Below are 17,407 nucleotides of genomic sequence, written 5' to 3'. Positions count from 1 at the left end.
TGTGTTAATATAGCATTGCTTTTTGGCAAAAAAAAATACTGTTGAAGCCAAGGCTTGACTTGATAAACATTATTCGGACTCTGCACCAGGAAAATCAACTGTTGAGAAGTGGTTTGCTAAATTTAAACGAGGCGAAATGAGCATCGAAGACGATGCACGCAGTGGATGCCCCAAAGAGGCTGTTACCGACGAAAACATCAAAAAAGTCCACAAAATAATTTTAAATGATCGTAAAGTGAAGTTGATCGAGATAGCTGAGACTTTAAAAATATCAAAGGAACGTGTTGGACATATTGTGCATGAATATTTGAACATGCGAAAGCTGTGTGCAAAATGGGTGCCGCGCGTGCTCACAATCGATCAAAAGCAACAACGTTTTGATGATTCGGAGCAATGTTTAGCGATATTCAACCGTAATAAACACGAATTTTTCCGTCGATATATTACAATGGATGAAACATGGCTCCATAACTACACTCCAGAGTCCAATCGACAGTCAGCCGAGTGGACTGCACGAGATGAAACGAATCCAAAGCGTGGAAAGACGCAACAGTCGGCTGGCAAGGTTATGGCATCAGTATTCTGGGATGCGCATGGTATTATATTCATCGATTACCTCAAAAAGGGGCCAGACCATCAACAGCGATTATTACATAGCGTTGTTGGAGCGTTTAAAGGATGAAATCACGAAAAAACTGCCCCATTTGAAGAAGAAAAAAGTGCTGTTTCATCAAGACAATGCACCGTGTCACAAATCAATGAAAACGATGGCAAAATTATATGAATTAGACTACGAATTGCTTCCCCATCCACCATATTCTCCAGATCTGGCCCCCAGTGACTTTTTCCTGTTTGCAGACCTTAAAAGAATGCTCGCTGGAAAGAAATTTAGCACTGATGAAGAGGTAATCGACGAAACTGAGGCCTATTTTGAGGCTAAAGAGAAATCGTACTATAAAAATGGCATCGAAAAATTGTATGACCGCTATAATCGTTGCATCGCCCTCGAAGGCAACTATATTGAATAATAAAATCGAATTTTGTCAAAAAAATATTTTTTACTATGTTAGCCTACGAACTTTTCAGCCCAACTGTTAGTTAGTTAGAGTACGTCTGTATGTTAGGATCGGCAAAACACCAGATTTGGGAAATAATCACACACTGATAACCATAGCCGTAAGTACGGGAGAGGAGGGTGGTTGTCCTGGGTGCCACGACAAAGAGAAAAAATTTGGAAAAAGACTATAAATGGCAGAGTCCTTCAACAGTATTGAAGTTACATTAGATTTGCTTGCTCCCTTCACTTGCAATATTAGATACATGAAGTTTAAACTTATTACCTAAAAATAGTAACACTCATGATTGGTCCACTTTTCTATAAAACAGGGAAAGGTCTAAAATTAAATTGGGAGGGGGTCGGAAATGAGTGTATGAGGTTTTTAATGAAGTGATTAGGAAGGTAAAGCTGCATTAGAAGATAAATATATTTTCAGTATTAATAATGTCAATTTCAAAATTATGTTTCATTGTAAATTTCCCCATAGAACAGAGAAATAAATAATGCCAAATGTACAATTTCCTACCTTTTGTTGCATGAGAATTTTGTCTTAGTAAGTGAGCTTTGTTACAGCTAAGGGACATTTTATGGTACAAGAGTGTGCACATTTATGTACAAGAAATGTAATGATATTAATTAACAGACTGAGATCGGGTCATTTATGTACTAGGCAACATTTATTCAGAATTGGAATAACAAACAATAAGAGATGTGAATGTGGCTGGGGAAGTGCAGACTTGTACCATATAATACTGGAATGCCCAAAATATAATAGAGAGACAAATATATAAAACTTTATATAATTTAAAGGTTAAGTTTTCAATAAATTTGACAAGTTTTATTGTCAATCCGGATGTTCGGATGGGTCTGTTAACATTTTTTAAGAAAGTGTAACATACAATTGTAAAGGGGGAATGATTTTCTTTTTGAATCAAATGTCTGTGAAATAGGGGAAAAAAGATGGATACTTGTAATGTAGTGTATGTTTTATATGCATATTATAATGGACAAAAAAGGGCTTAAAAGCTTAGGTCCAAAATAAAATAACAAAAAGGCAAAGAAAAATTGATATCATTCTTGCTATGGATTCCTTACAAGGTTGAGGAATTCCTGTTTACACACAAATTTTGAAAGTTGATGTAAAGTGTACAACAACATTTCTCCCCCAAGCAAGTGGGTAGGGGGTTTGCAGAAAACGTTGCAAGGGATGGCAAATTATATTTTTACCCAGGATGCAGAAACCTCTAGCTACTTCTGCTAATAATCCCATCGTGCTAAGTAATTAATGGTCTATTAACATCAATTCAACAAATGAAATAATCCAATACTTTACTTAAGGAAAGAAATGAAGATTGTAAAAATGTAACCTGGTTAACATTTTAAAATTTCTAAAAACTTACCTGCTCATCAGAAATTACACGTATTTCATGTACAGCCTTTTCAATTCCTTCTTTTGGGCCTACAATTGTGATCCGGTCAGACTGATCCTGCACAGTTGGGACTGATATCTTGGTTGCTGTGTTCTTTTCCAAATCTCTCAGTTTGGTTCCACTTTTTCCTAGAATAAATCTGTGATGTTCTTTGGGGATTGAGATGCTCACACTGGCCTACAAATAACAGAGAAACTTAATTGCAGTACAAAGCTACAAAACTATGGCACACTTCTATTTAATTATACAGGGTGGCTACTCTATGGGAAGAGTACTCCATTTACAAGGGTGGCAACTAGTCGAAGAGACCAAATTACCGACTAAACTAACCAAAATGCATTAATTCATTCATTCATGAAGTCCTTGCCTTTACTCATCCATAGTCCCAGTTTCTCCATACAAAAAAGTCTTTACTGAATTATATTGTAGCTCTCCATGTGGGCAAATCTGAAACTTGCTTGTTTATCTGTCATCATAACTAATGGCTAGAGGCATGCAAATTTAGTTTTTGACGAAAACACGAAATATGAAATAACGTGCTGTAATGTTCATTTTTCATGTTTCTGAAAGGTCCGAGGTGCATTTTTCTACCCTGTTTTGTCACGAAATAATGCGAAATGAACTGCAAAATGCGAAATTGACTCTAAACACGAAATTTACCGTTTATATACCGACGCGACACTTTCTGAAGTCTGAAGTATCCTGTGAGTTATGCAATTCACGGAAAATTGATTAATTTTGCTGTAAATATTTGAGAAGCAAAAATAAACCCCTTTACACAGGAATAAACTTAATACTCTGGTAACTTCATAAATGTGCTATTAGAAGGGATAAGTTTATTTTGCGTATTAAGGGCAGTTTTTAAATCAAACTTAGAATTATATTCACAATTTTAAAACCAAAATGTCATTTTATATAGCACTTTTGAAGTGATTATTCACCGCTATAACACCGAAATTTTATTTTATTTACCGCTTTTGAACCCGAAATCGACTCTTTTTGAACCGAAATTTTGCTTTTTTATTTACCAAAAATATGTGCCTCTACTAATGGCACACATCTCAGTCTAAATGCTTTGCTTTAATTTTAATAATACTGCAATGCTTCCCACTTTCTTGTTAGTTTTTGAACATAAATAATAATAATAATAATAACCCCACCTGCCTCACTCCCACCTCAGTGTGGGAGATCATCCAACAAGTTATAGGGTGACATGTGGTGAGCACAACAAACCCCCGGTCTTGTTATAGGTTTCCGTGACCATATTACGCTACTCATTCGTAGCTCCCCAAATTCCTCATGATGGTGTGTGGCCACCAATCCCATACACAGGCCGAAATCTCAGGATAAAAGTTGTTATGCTTCCCACCAGGAGACTCTAACCTGAGCACGTCCCGTAGATGAAGCTCAAAGCATGACAGCTTAGACTGCACGGCCATGGTAAATGACTTTTGAACAAAAAAAGGACAATATCTGGTTCGCTGGTTAGTACAGCTAAGTTTAGTGGCTCCATTTTCATGCATTGCAATGGTATCAAGAAATTCGATAGATTACATACAGTCTACATCCTAGATCCAAATTAATCAGCCAATTGTGAGTAGCAACACACAAATCATTATTATTTTACCTCATATTACCATAATAATAATAATACCTGAGTTTGAAAGTGGGTCAGTATCTTCCTACGAGCCTCCAGTACAGCATTCTGTTTGCCTGTTACAAGGAAAGTTAAGGATTGATCCTTGGATGATGAAATCTCAATGTGTGCACCAGTTTCTTTCATAATATCCAAACAAGTTTTCATTGAATCGCCTTCTCCAAATTTATCACTGTGGTCAAATTTTCTTTCTTCAAATGGCACACGGAATACCTACAAAATTAAATACAAATGCAGTATTGAAAGAGAAGTTTACCCAACATTAATTTATTTATTTATTTATTTCACCTATAACAGAGCTTTCGCTCCAATTACAATAGGCTTACATATATATATATATTTTAAACAATTAAAAAATTATTAAATTATTAAAAAATTATAATTCCAAATGTGTTATAAAATGTTATTCCAGCAAACACACAAAATCAATACAATGAATAAGAACAGATAAACAAAAGTCAAAAGGAACAAATATTACAGATAATAATTAAGCCTGGGACTAATAAGTACAGAGTAGAATAGAGTGGTAGAAGCAATAAGTACAACCTCTTTTGCTTAGGTAGCTGTAATGAGCTGCACCTCACAGTTATATACATATTTCCTATACCATTGAAGTGTCACAGTGTTTTTTCCATGGCTCCCAAACCATTTTGAATCAATGACAATGCAGCAGTATATGTTGGTCGGGAGATTTTTTTTTTTGTTGCACACCTCACCTTTATATGTCTAATATCAAGACACTCATTTCTAAATGTAAAATAATTTTAACATGTAATTCATAGTTAGACATAAGCGGTCAATTTGCAAAACAAAAATGGAAGGTTTATTCTGGTTAATAAGTCAGCAGACTTATTAAATATATCTACATGGCTGGGGTAGCTCAGTTGGTAGAGAATCTGGCTAGCACACGAAAGACCCAGGTTCGAATCCCGGGACAGGTGATCTGGAACAGGAAATTTCCCAGTCATTTCCTTTTCTGCATGGCTCTGAGGCCCACCAAGCCTCATATCAATGGGTATCTTGGAGCAGCCCTTGGAGGTAAAGGCAACCAGGCATGATGCAGATCATATCATGTCAACTATTGCAGAGATCAAGAATATATGGAGCTCTACCTCTATATGACCCCATGTGTCTTCATGGCATATGTCCACCTTTACCTTAGTACCATATATTTCCAGTGTTAAACATCAACATCCCCCAGACAAGAGTAAAATAAAAAGATAAAAAGACAAAATTATAGTACAGGCATCATCCATGATCAGCAGTGAAAACAATGAAAGATGGAAGTAAGTTCTCCAACATACAAAACTGAAGAAACATCTACATCCTATGTACAAAGCTGCATCAAGTTGTGAAACAATGTTTCTAGCACAATACAAATGAAATGTATTTTTGTGAATCGGTGAGAAAAACAATTTACAAACATACAACACACAAGTCAAAAGCCATGTAAAGGTACTATAATGATATGATTTTCACATTAATGTTGTTTTCGTTTATAAAATTATGGACTTATCAGAAGAGTTTAAAAACACTGCAAGCATAATTTCTGGTATATTTGGAAGAAATTTGTGATAAAATGTAAGGGTCAGTCAGTGGAAAACAGGCCACCTCGTATATCTCAACATGTAGATGCTGCAGCTACACAAAACTCCTGCCACTGGAAGGGGGTTCTGTTGTTATGTGAAATTCTGCGAGGCTCAACAGTTGGTGCTTGACCTGGATCTTCAATTTCGTTGTCTTCGCAACTGACAAGAGAGAGAATTTCTTCATCAGTTATTTCATACTGATCATCACCCTTCATCCATTTTTCTATTTCTATTTGTTATCTTTTCCAATCTCCTACTGTTACCCATCCAATGCCAAAATCGTCAGCTACCTTCTGCATTGTCTCTCCCTTGTCCAGTGTCTTGATTGCCTCAAGTTTTTGTTCCATCGATACCAAAACTTTCTTTCTTTTCGTCGCCATTCTGTACTTGCGTAAATTTCAACTTTTAAACAACACAACGTTTGTCAAATTAACACACACAGACACATATGCATGTAACAGACGATAAACCGATCCGCATACAATGATAAACTGCACTGCACTGAGTAGCAAATGACAGACACATGAGCCATAGTGTAGGCGGGCGCGCCACACGGTAGAGTTGGGAGAAACTAAAAATAGACTGTGCACGCTCCCAACTTGCTGTTCTTGTTGCCAATTGATGATTTTTTTTCCGGTGGTATGTCGGATAATACGGAATGTTGGATAAGCGAAGGTCGGATAAACGAGACTCTACTGTAATACTAAAATTGATGTCACTAGTTTATAAGCGAGTTAGTGCTGTATGTTACTTGAAGAGTGAGTAAATATAATAAACTAATTACATACAAAAACATTGTACATATACAAAAAGCATGTGAAAATTTAAGCTTATATACCAGCTTGCTAGTCAATGATCCTGCTTCATAACAGTCCAGAATTTCTTCAACAGTATATCTGATACAAGCTTTCAATAAATCATGGCTGTAGACAGAAATAACTTAATGGGAGTTCACCCAAAAGTCATCCCGCGTTTAACAGTATTGTGTGCAGTCACAATGCACTATACAAGCATGTTTTTTGTGGGACCGAATATGCACTAAATCTATCTAGGTATGTACTATGAAGACCACTGAGGAGAGAAGGGGAGAGGGGAGGATAAACATAATGTGCTATGAAGCTAGAGGTCTCAGATAGAAGTCTTGACAGATGAACATTAAAACAAAATTAATCGAACATTTACAAGTAATTTTCATGGATATATCTTTAGTAACTTCCTTACGTCTTATATTATCAACCACGTTGTTTATTCCCCTCAACATGAAAACAAGAGGGTTATTAGACTGATTAACAGATGGCAAGATTATTCAGGCTCTACATAAATGTTTGCAACTTCTTATCTGATTGGTATACTCTCAGTAATTAATACTGGTGAAAATCTAACACTAGTATTATACCAGTGCTGGTCAGAAATTCTATTGGCCACCCATTGTACTTTTATTAGGAACTGCCTGATATGAAATTGTCACTGATAGCTATAAAGTACCAATATAAGATTTACAGATATTCTGCCCATCTGATATAAAATTGAAAATGATCCCTGAAGAACTAATACAGTGAAACCTTGATTTTATGTTTTCTAGGGGACAAACGTGATAAAACTTTAAAAATATGGGAGAATGTAAAATCTACGAAAATTTGATAACATTTTGCTATGTTGGGCGTTTTAGAAATAATTGAGGGGTTACAAAAAAAATACTGGAAGTAAACTATTGAACTTACGTATATGAAACCAGTTCAAAATGAACAAGGAATGTAAACAGAGTTTTCTTTTTCTTCCCCCCTACAAATGTTCACTGTGTGCACCACAGGTGACAAGGAACACATGGTTTGAAGGACAAATGCTTACGAAGAACTCTCCGCACACTTCTTTTTGACATGTCCAGTTCTGTAGCTGCAGTTTCAATTAATTTCTGTGGGCTACACACAAAACATGCCTGCACGCAATCCCTGTCTTCCTCGGAGGTTGATGGGCGACCGGGTGGTTTTCCTTTGCACACACAACCTGTTTCTGTAAACCGTTTGTACCATGCACCGAGCAGCAGCTGAACAAAACACTGAGTGATGTGAGGGTCGCCTAGTGGCAGGAATATGAACTCTCAGTTTAACAAAACTTACACGCACAAGATGTTTGTGTGCCTTGTTCGTTCTGAACTGGTTTCATAAACGTAAGTTCAATAGTTTACTTGCAATAATTTTTTGAAACCTCTCAATTATTTGTGAAACACCTGGTATATATGTGGGAAAATGTAAAACCAGGGTTCACTGTGATTATAACTAATTCATATAATAATTAATAATAATAATAATAAATTTATAATTAATTCATAATTGGGAAAAGAGACACGCGGTAGTATATAAATACGGAGAAACTAGTAGAACTCAATCTTCTAGTGAACAAGCTAAATAACATCCATCCCATGCTCAACTTCACCGTAGAACAAGAAAAACATGGTAAAATCAACTTTCTGGACATCACCATCAGCCGTGCACTTGACAGCGCACCTAGCAGAAGCCAGAGAACTACAAACAAAAGACGCACACCAAGCAACAGTACAGGAAGTGGATGGTGTCAAGTGGCCACTGAAATTAATCGAAAAAGAAGAAAAAACAGCTTCGCGGATAAAAGTGACTACTAGTTTCTCCGTATTTATATGTTCATATTTATAAAAACAGTACAAAATGGCAGAATTTTGCTATAAACTAAAGGTTCCGCTGATACTGATAGATTACCGATTAACTTGTCCAATCCCTAACGTTAATGAGTATCTCAAAACACAAAAGTATGAGTGGAATGATGCAGAAAAATGATGAGAGTAAATTTTGTTCCAAATGTTCCAGTCATCATAGTTAATTAAATGTATGTTCCACACATACGAAACCGCATTCAATATTTGATCTTACCTGGGTGACAACAGAAGAGCCAATTCTCATTTTTGTGTTCCATTGTCCAAGAGGATTAACATTGGTTTGTGTAACATTCATGGATTCTGGTAGTGCTGGAAAGACTTCATCATAGCTGTACGTGGTAGGCTCATAGGCAGCTTCACCTTCCATCACTGCTTGCTGCATTTTGGGAATGTCCTTATTCGCGCCAAGTCGTTACAGTAACACTGCAAAGCAAGAGACAGAATCTTTCAAGTAATTTGCATTGCAAGGTCTCTATGAAAAGATGTTGGGAAAATTAGTCTGGTAAATAAAGGCCAGAAAAATTTAGCTGAATTTTGGGAAGAGGTTAGATCATAATAAGAGGTGAATTCGTACAAAAGTATCTGCTTCTCCCCCTCCCCTAAACAACAAATTTGCACCCATTCTTTTGCCATCTCTGCTAACAATGTTCTTCATGACTTGCCAATTTTTAAGAAATATTTTACAACTTTTCTGGATCTCGCACAGAATTTGTGTTCATGAATAAAGTTGAAAAATATAAAATTTGATACTTGCTTGAACGTTAATGACAACAGTTCTATACTAGCACGCAATGTTAATTGCATATAATCCATTTGTGGTTTTCTACTTTACTTATTCTACCACAGTCTTGAAACGCAGTGTTACAATAAGTGCAGAGAGCAAGCCCCAGACAGCGGATAATGTCCAACGTTGCATGCTAATTAAGATGCAAGAAGTTATCTGAATGTGTTAGTAACACTCAAGCAATGCATATTAACTGGTTCAACATTCAGAAAATATATACTAAGTTGTTTCAAACACATTAATGCAGGTAAAGCTTCCCTAACAGTACATTACCTGTGTTAGTATTATTATAAAGGTTCTTTAAGGAGAATGATGTCATTGTTACTTTATTTGCAGTACTATGTCAGGAATATTCTAAAGGTGGGATATGAAAATAAAGGCCTGTTATGGCTTCTTTCTTGTCAACATGCAGCTGCAATTTTATTTCATAAAAAGCTTGGGCTACAGAAAGTTACTCTGTCCACCCTATTGCCTTAGGTAGGAACGAATTTAATATTTAAGAAAAACAAATCCCAAGTAAAATCAGCAAATCAAAAGAATAGTTTTAATTTTTTGTCTAATAAATGTCAATAATAAAGAATACATTAAATTCTACTACATCCCAACGAAGAGGAGGGGGTATTATCCATGACATGAGATTTGAACCAACTGGGGCACCTTCTTACCATTTTGGCACTTTCTTGGTCAAATATGGTCAGTACAAATTTTGTCTTACAAGTCATTAGCATTTATGCAACCTTTATAAACCTACTTGTTGTTCCTCACTAGTTTATCTTACAAGTTGAAATAGACTTTGAGGTGGGTAACTCAGAACTACACTTCTGTGGTAACTTCTCCTCACCCACCTACTCTCATATCTCATGGGACTGTAAATGTGGGGTGGCAGCGATACATGTTCCAAACAATATCTTATTCCTGAACATTAGCTCCAGAACTGCCCACAGACACTATTCATTTACTTTCTAGACAGATTGCACATTATGTCAATTACCTAAAGAAAGAAATGTGCCTCAAAGGTGTTATCATGAAATTATGAAGTAGCCCTTGCAACAAGCATTTGCAAATTTTCAGATCCTTTTCCTAACTTAAGTGAATAGAAATCGTTAAGTTTATTTCGAAAGCCAGTGAGATATCTTGTGGAATGAAGGCTAATAGCCTGATCTATTTCTAGGAAAAAACAGATATCTCCTGTTTGATTTTTATTAAAGTTTATTAACATTTAAAGAAAACAACTAAGACAACTAAATTCATTTGACATTTCTCCTGACACTCAGTAAGTCCAATTCCTTAGAGCCTTTTTATATGTAGTAACCACCTTGATTGTTATTTGTTCCTTGCACTATTTGCCACTAAAAGGCATACTGTCTTCTCTTGATGCCTGTTGCCAATGTTATTACAATTTATTCAGAGTTTTAGGAAAACCTTGATATTTTGCAACTAAATTTAATGACGGGTTTGTTTTTAAATGTACAATTAAGGTTCAAGTTAGCACATAATTGGAAATTGTGAAAATCTGGTTTTTTCAATGTAGAGTTAGCTTGAAACTGGAAGTTGCAAAGCAACATGGATGCTTCATGGAACTGTCAAAGGCCCACCCAACAACAGGGGTGGCGCCAGGAGGGCCTTGCACGTGCACCCCTTAATTTTCTTCCACACCCCCTATCCAAAACCTATACCTGTTACAGCGTCATATTATGCCATGTTGTTGTCATATCGAGGGCCGAATGTTAGGTACTGAAGTGAGATTGTTGTTATTATTTACAATATTTTCCTGTGCTGTTGGCAGTCTATAAAGATCAGCGCCTCTTGTCTTTATTTCTTCTTGTGTTTCAAGTAGTCTGTTTGTGTTTTTCGATAAATGTTTGTAGCTCAGTGTCAGTTGTTGTTGGGACTGTTGATACACGGTTTTGTTGTCCGCCTACTTGTTCTTCCTCTTTTCTTCAAGTCACATTGGGAAAAAAAAATCAGTTGCTTTTGAGTATCATCAGGTCGTTCTCGGGCAATTATTTAATGTGAGTGAGTTGTATCATCACGGCCGTTTCCTTGTTAATTCGTTCTATTAAATGTACCATTTCAGACTTTTCCAATGACTGGTACGAAGATGGCAAAAATTTGCGAAGAAATGTTGTGGTTAGTTGTTGGGAAGAGTGCGGCCCAAGGGATTTTAACTAAGAAGTTGCTGTGCACTTAGCATTTTGTCCTTACACCACAGCATCTGGTCAGACGGAAGGGAGGCTATGTATTATGTATAACGAATGCAACGGAACATTTTCAGAAAAGTGATGCGGTCCAAAAAGAGTGAATTGATAATTACATGAAAGTGACTACATAATTTCGTACTTATTGCGTTATTTTATTTTCCGTATTGCAGAACTTTAGGTTGCCTTTCTTTTACCCAATGCACACAAACTGAACACTCAACAGTTGTTGTCACCTATACAATACATTTGACAGTGATTAATAACTACATAATGGGCCCGTTCCGAAAGTCGCACGAGTTTAACGCGTTAAACGAGTTATGGTAACTGACCGTTCCATAAGTGCTTCCGTGCGTTTCGTGAGTTTCATTATGCTGTCCCAAAAGTCGCATTCCGTGCGTTTCGTGCAAGAACGAGATTCACCAAACGCACGGGCCAGGATGCTGGTTTGTTCCGTGAAAATCGTCTGCTCCTTGCAGACAAAGCGCGTGCTGATGGATTCAAACTGCACTAGTTCGGAAAATGTATTATAATTTTAACAGATAGCGATATGAAGCAACATGCACAAGATAAGCATGCCTTGACCGTTCTTTGAATGTGATTAAAATGAGTAACAGTGGCCATAATAGAGTTTATTTTTGCCATAAGGACATTTCTTCCGCTGACGCCATGCGGAAACTTTCTCTAAACAAAACGCTGCGCCTGCGCTTTCGCCTAGAGTGTCCCATAAGTCCGTAAAATAACTGGTTTCACCAGATTCACGAGCCCAGTTATTTTCGTTGAATGCGTTCGTTTCGTTAAGACTTTCGGAACGCACCCATTGTACCTCAATTGGTTGTGCCTTGTGATCAAGGGATCCTGGTTTCGATAACCTGTGGATGCACATAGTGGTTCGGATCCCACTTTAAACTGTAGGTCCAATCCCGATTAGCCGATGTGCATAAAACAATGGATGTCAATTTAAAAGTGTACATTTCAGTCACGGTCATTTATGTTAATTATTATAAGAGCGTTACAGGACCATGGTAACTTCAGATTGAAGGATTTATTTTAGGGAGAGTGACCATCACTATTAGGGGGGAAATATACTTCAACCCCTCTCCGTGGCAATATCCTCCAGTCGTCCATATATGTCATTGAACTCCCTTGACCAAGCTGTTCTTTTCAAATTACCAATGGTCCTCGTTGTGCTAAATTCAGGCAAAAATGAAGCAAGTCTTCAGTTTCATTAGCATATTATCATAGATGACTATACTAAAAGTTGATAGATATTTGATTTAGGGACTGAAACATGCATACATATTTCAGGTTTTCTTTATTTTCAACGTCACACCCCCTAAATTTCATTCTGCACCCCATCAGCACAACCAGATGATTAATCCTGGCGCCGTCGCTGCCCAACAACTTCACGGTCAGATTACACAAGATACAGTGCAACCCCAATTAACCTTCACAGTTTCAATAGAGCAAGTTACAACTTTTCATGCATTTTAGGTCTTCATGTTGGTTCCCTGAAATGTTACATTGGTACACAAGATGATTTGTTTTCTTTGGCATAGCTCAATCAATGTCCATACAAACAGGACATTTATGCAGCATAGTTAGCAGAATTCGATTGGCAAGACAGTGTTGGAGAATTTGTGACAAACTGTCTTCGGTTTACCAGATGCTCCAGTGTGCGAGTGGTAATTTGGTGCCGTAGTTCCAAGCAGCAGCTTGCAGAACACACAAATCAAACTATTTACAATACAAGTTCATGGCCCAATTTTTTTTTTTTTTTTTTAAGTTATATTCACTTTGTACCTTCATATTTTTAGATATTGGATTACAATGCTCACATAAAGTTTATTTTTCTCTCATGCAACTAGCATGCACTGAGACAGTTCAAAGCTTGAGGTCAAAAAACATGAAAAATTTGTACATATATTACAAGAGTTTACATCAACAGGCAGGAATTATTAATGTTTAGACTTTCGAGTTCTTCATGCTTCTGTAAGAAAGCATTTGGCATGTATGAGATTGACCTGTATTAGAAGAAAGGCAAATTTGTAGGACTTGCTTTCCATAAATTTATTATGTAATCATACAGAATGAACATGCAGCCATTGTTCCAATTATTTGCAATGCTAAAACATGTTTCAAGAGCAACATGTACATATGCGCTTCTAGTTCTACATTTAAACACCAGGCTGTGTGCTAATCAATTTGGTTTGAACCTATACCAGGAGATGGTGCACAGTTTGATTTCCTAACATTTCCATGCTTCAGCTCTGTGAACTCGCTGATCTTGAGATTACTTAACTGTTGCTTACTTTCACAATGAATAACCCACTGCTGGCTAAGAATGACAATTACCTCCAACTGGCAGATAGTTAACAAAAAAAAGATTAACTAAACATTGAAAAACAGGCACTTCCTAATCCATATTTCTCCAAATTTTTCACTTCTACATGTTTATTTATTTTTGAAAGCTGTGGAAGTGAATGTGGGAACTGAATTGCAGGATCTTTATTTGCTGTCCAGACGTTTCTTCAGATACAAACTATTTTACTCACCAAAATGTAGGTACGCTCTCTCAGTTAATTAAAAAATATAAGATGTCCGGAATGGGACTGACGGTTTTTAAAAGTGTGTGGTTTTAATATGGGCAGAGATATGGAAGAAAGAAAACACACATTTTGAAGGAAAACTCAAAAAGTTATGTTCAGCAAATATTCATAGTTGTACGACTACCAGTGATGGCGCTAGTATCGCCGAAACAAAAAATGGTATCGGTACTCGAAAGGGCGCAATGCGTGTGGTGGTTTGCAGAGACAAAAAGTGTTGTTCAAGTGCACTTCCGACGTGTTTACCACAAGGATCCTCCATCACGCAACAGTATCCAGGCATGGAAGGAACAATTTTTATCGACAGGGAGTATAGTGAAACCTCACAGTGGTGGTCAATAGTGTGTCAGACGAACGGATGGAGTCAGTAAGTGTGTGTTTCACACGTAGCCCAAAGAAGTCAATTTGCGCAGCGAGCAGGCAGCTGGGAATTCCAAGGTCAAATGTGCACGATGTGGTACATAAACGATTATGTTTGCGTGCGTATAAGTTGCAAGAAATTAAGCCTAACGACAAGCCAAAAAGATTAGAATTTTCTATCGAACATTGCTTTCTCAGATAAAGCAACTTTTCACTTGTCTGGCTGTGTTAACAGACACAATGTTAGGATATGGGGATCTGAGAATCCGCATGCGTATGTGGAACATTCCCGAGACAGTCCAAAATTGAATGTTTGGTGTGCTTCAACACTTAATGAAGTTATAGGCCCCTTCTTTTTCATTGATCAAACCATAACAGGAAATGTATTCCTAGACATGCTTCAAAACTCTGCAGTTCCCCAATTACAACATTTGCAACCTCAAGTGATTTTCCAATTGAATGGTGCCCTGCCACATTGGAGACTACAAGTGAGGGGCTATCTTGATACGGAATTTCCAGAATGTTGGATATGCCGTGATGGGCTAATTAGGTGGCCACCACGCTCCCCTGATGTAACCCCCTCTGGACTTTTTCCTGTGGGGGTATGTGAAATACATTGTGTAGTCTGGTGAAAAGGTTCGTAACCTTGATGAAATGATGACCCGTACTCGGAATGAGATTGCTTGTCACACTTCAGATGTTACACAATACGTGGAGAGAGATTGAATTCAGGCTGGATATTCTCCGAGTCACAAATGGAGCTCACGTGGAGTTATACTGAGTTACAATGACTTGTAACTAATACCAATAAAACTTTTTGAGTTTTCCTTCAAAATGCATGTTTTCTTTCTTCCCTATTTCTAACCATGTTAAAACCACACACTTTTAAAAACCGTCAGTCCCATTCCGGAGACCACTAAAAAAATATTATCAACCTTTTGTTATGCAGTTCGGACAATTTCTACATAAAGCGCATCATTTTGGCATCTATTTTTCTTGAACAGCTGTTTTGATTTTCCATATGCCACAGATTACATCCCACATATTTTATAATTGCACTTTTTAAGATTCCTAACAATGAGTATAGTTGAACTTTACTGAACAAAATGTATCCTCTTCATATGTAACAAACCCAACACAACAGTTACCTAGCTTACTAGGAACAAATTCTCCAACCAGTCAACAGTTACTGACTTCACTGGTTTAAAAGGCAGCTTTAAGACTGAATCAGCATGTGATTGGGGTTTCACACTGGACTGACAAGCCACATGGGCCCTTCCAGTCTAAGAGTATGCAGAGAATATGATGCATGCTATTTAGATTTGATTTGCTTTATTTTACTTAGTTTTTGTGCCACTTCTGGCTAATTTGTGAAGATGGGGATGAGTGATGAAATTGACGAATGAACATTCGCAAACATCCACGCCCAGGCTGGGATTCAAACCCGGGACCCCCACTGGCATCATAGGGCAATGTGTGTAAATACATGAATAGAAATCAAACCATATTAAAAGTGCATGTGTACCATGATTAGTTTGGAATTAAACAATAGGGCCAATAAAATAAATATAGACTCTATGGACATTAAAAAGAAATGCTACTTTACTAACCATGTCCACTTCAGGAATATAGGCCTTGACCCATAATTTACAGGAAATATATATTTGCTGATGATTAGATCTCAGAGGGAGATCATTTCGTCAACAATCCTCAAGTACCTCCCAAGTTGCATCAACTAAATTATAAGAACAACATGCAAGATCATAATTTAAGTAAGTAACTTTTACTCCCACTTTCACTATACATCTGGCCAGGAAGCAATAAATAGCAAGTCTCAATCAGCAGTACAGAATTATTTTGACACCAAATGTTTCATTTTCTTACAGGTATCTGTGTGTTTAAAGTTCACTGTGTCTACAAATCAACTTTACAGAACTCATCACTGAAGCACACAGTCACTCATACCAAGACCCTGCTTGATACCGCTTATCCCTGAATCATAGTACAAGAGCATTGAACGCAATTCGAATTTAACGAGAAAACTACAGTGGTAATTCCCTTTAATATATTGTACATAGTGCATGACATGTAGCATTTAACATAAATCAAATCGAATTTCTTGAAATAAGATGACTCTGGTGCGTCGACGTGTCACTATAGATATGGTAAACGTGTGCACAAGCGAACCCAGAGATACCCACTTATTAAATTCTACTCACTGTACTGTATATAGTAGATCCGGCCTAAGAAATTCTCCTCCCTTTTTCCAGCTCCAGTTTGACTGGGTGTCTTAACCTAAAAGATAAAGAAAATACATTTTAAATACAGATAAAATATAGCCTCCTCGTTCTGAACTTTCTACAACTACGAGTTTACCTACCTACGGTTAAGCTCTAAATGATTACGTACGTACTTACGTAGTACCAAATGGCAGCATGTACTGCGCACATCATCAAGAGGGAATGAATTATTATGCTCAAGTTCGATGATGACAATTTCATCAGAAAGAATTGATAACCTTTTCAAAATCATATACGCTTATTTATAGTTTATAAAATAACAGAATTAAGAAAAACTCACACCGATATCGATATTTAAAGACTTTTCTTCATAGGAAATGAGCATAAAATTATCATGAATTTAGAACGTGATATGCATTCCAAAATAAACCAGATAGAATGGGTACAAAACATACCGTGTGTCAATAATAAGTAATTCTACATGAGAAGTATCTTGATTGATTGAGTTTATTTTACTTCGCGTTTTGTGTCTCTTGGCTAATTTGCGAAGATGGGGATGAGTGATGAAATTGATGAATGGATATTCACAAACAACCAAGCCCGAGCGAGATTCGTACCCGGAACCCTTGGAGTCGCAGCATAGATCGCAGTAAGGAATACCCCTATTCGCGATTAAAATTAACCGATATGCCATCTGGTGGGACTTTCAGGAACTGGTCTACGTAGGATACGTTGTTTTGAGTCGTTTAAAGCATGGGGAATAGTAAGGTCTACTGTGTTTTTTTTGTGCTCTGCAT

The 17,407-nt window shown here is 37.0% G+C and overlaps 1 protein-coding gene across 2 annotated transcripts in view; it reads right to left on the bottom strand.

Moving 5' to 3' along the window:
• The window catches only part of Dp1 (satellite-binding protein 1 Dp1), a 76,441-nt gene extending 59,672 nt beyond the window's left edge, over positions 1-16,769 (bottom strand). Inside the window, exons 1-5 of one of the 2 annotated variants that reach the window (XM_083120792.1) lie at positions 16,751-16,769; positions 16,590-16,665; positions 8,637-8,845; positions 4,142-4,357; positions 2,458-2,664 (exon numbers count right to left, since the gene is read on the bottom strand). In XM_083120792.1, coding sequence (XP_082976918.1) covers positions 2,458-2,664; positions 4,142-4,357; positions 8,637-8,804 — 591 coding nt within the window. In that variant the 5' untranslated portion in view covers positions 8,805-8,845; positions 16,590-16,665; positions 16,751-16,769. The other variant, XM_083120791.1, reaches the window with a different exon arrangement.
• Positions 16,770-17,407: the final 638 nt, after the last annotated feature.

This window comes from Lepisma saccharinum, chromosome 4 (genome assembly GCF_977018435.1).
Source record: "Lepisma saccharinum chromosome 4, izLepSacc3.1, whole genome shotgun sequence".
Taxonomy (NCBI): Eukaryota; Metazoa; Arthropoda; class Insecta; order Zygentoma; family Lepismatidae; genus Lepisma; species Lepisma saccharinum.
The sequence above is the reverse complement of the archived record's forward strand: the minus strand, read 5'-3'. Positions and strand labels throughout refer to the sequence as shown.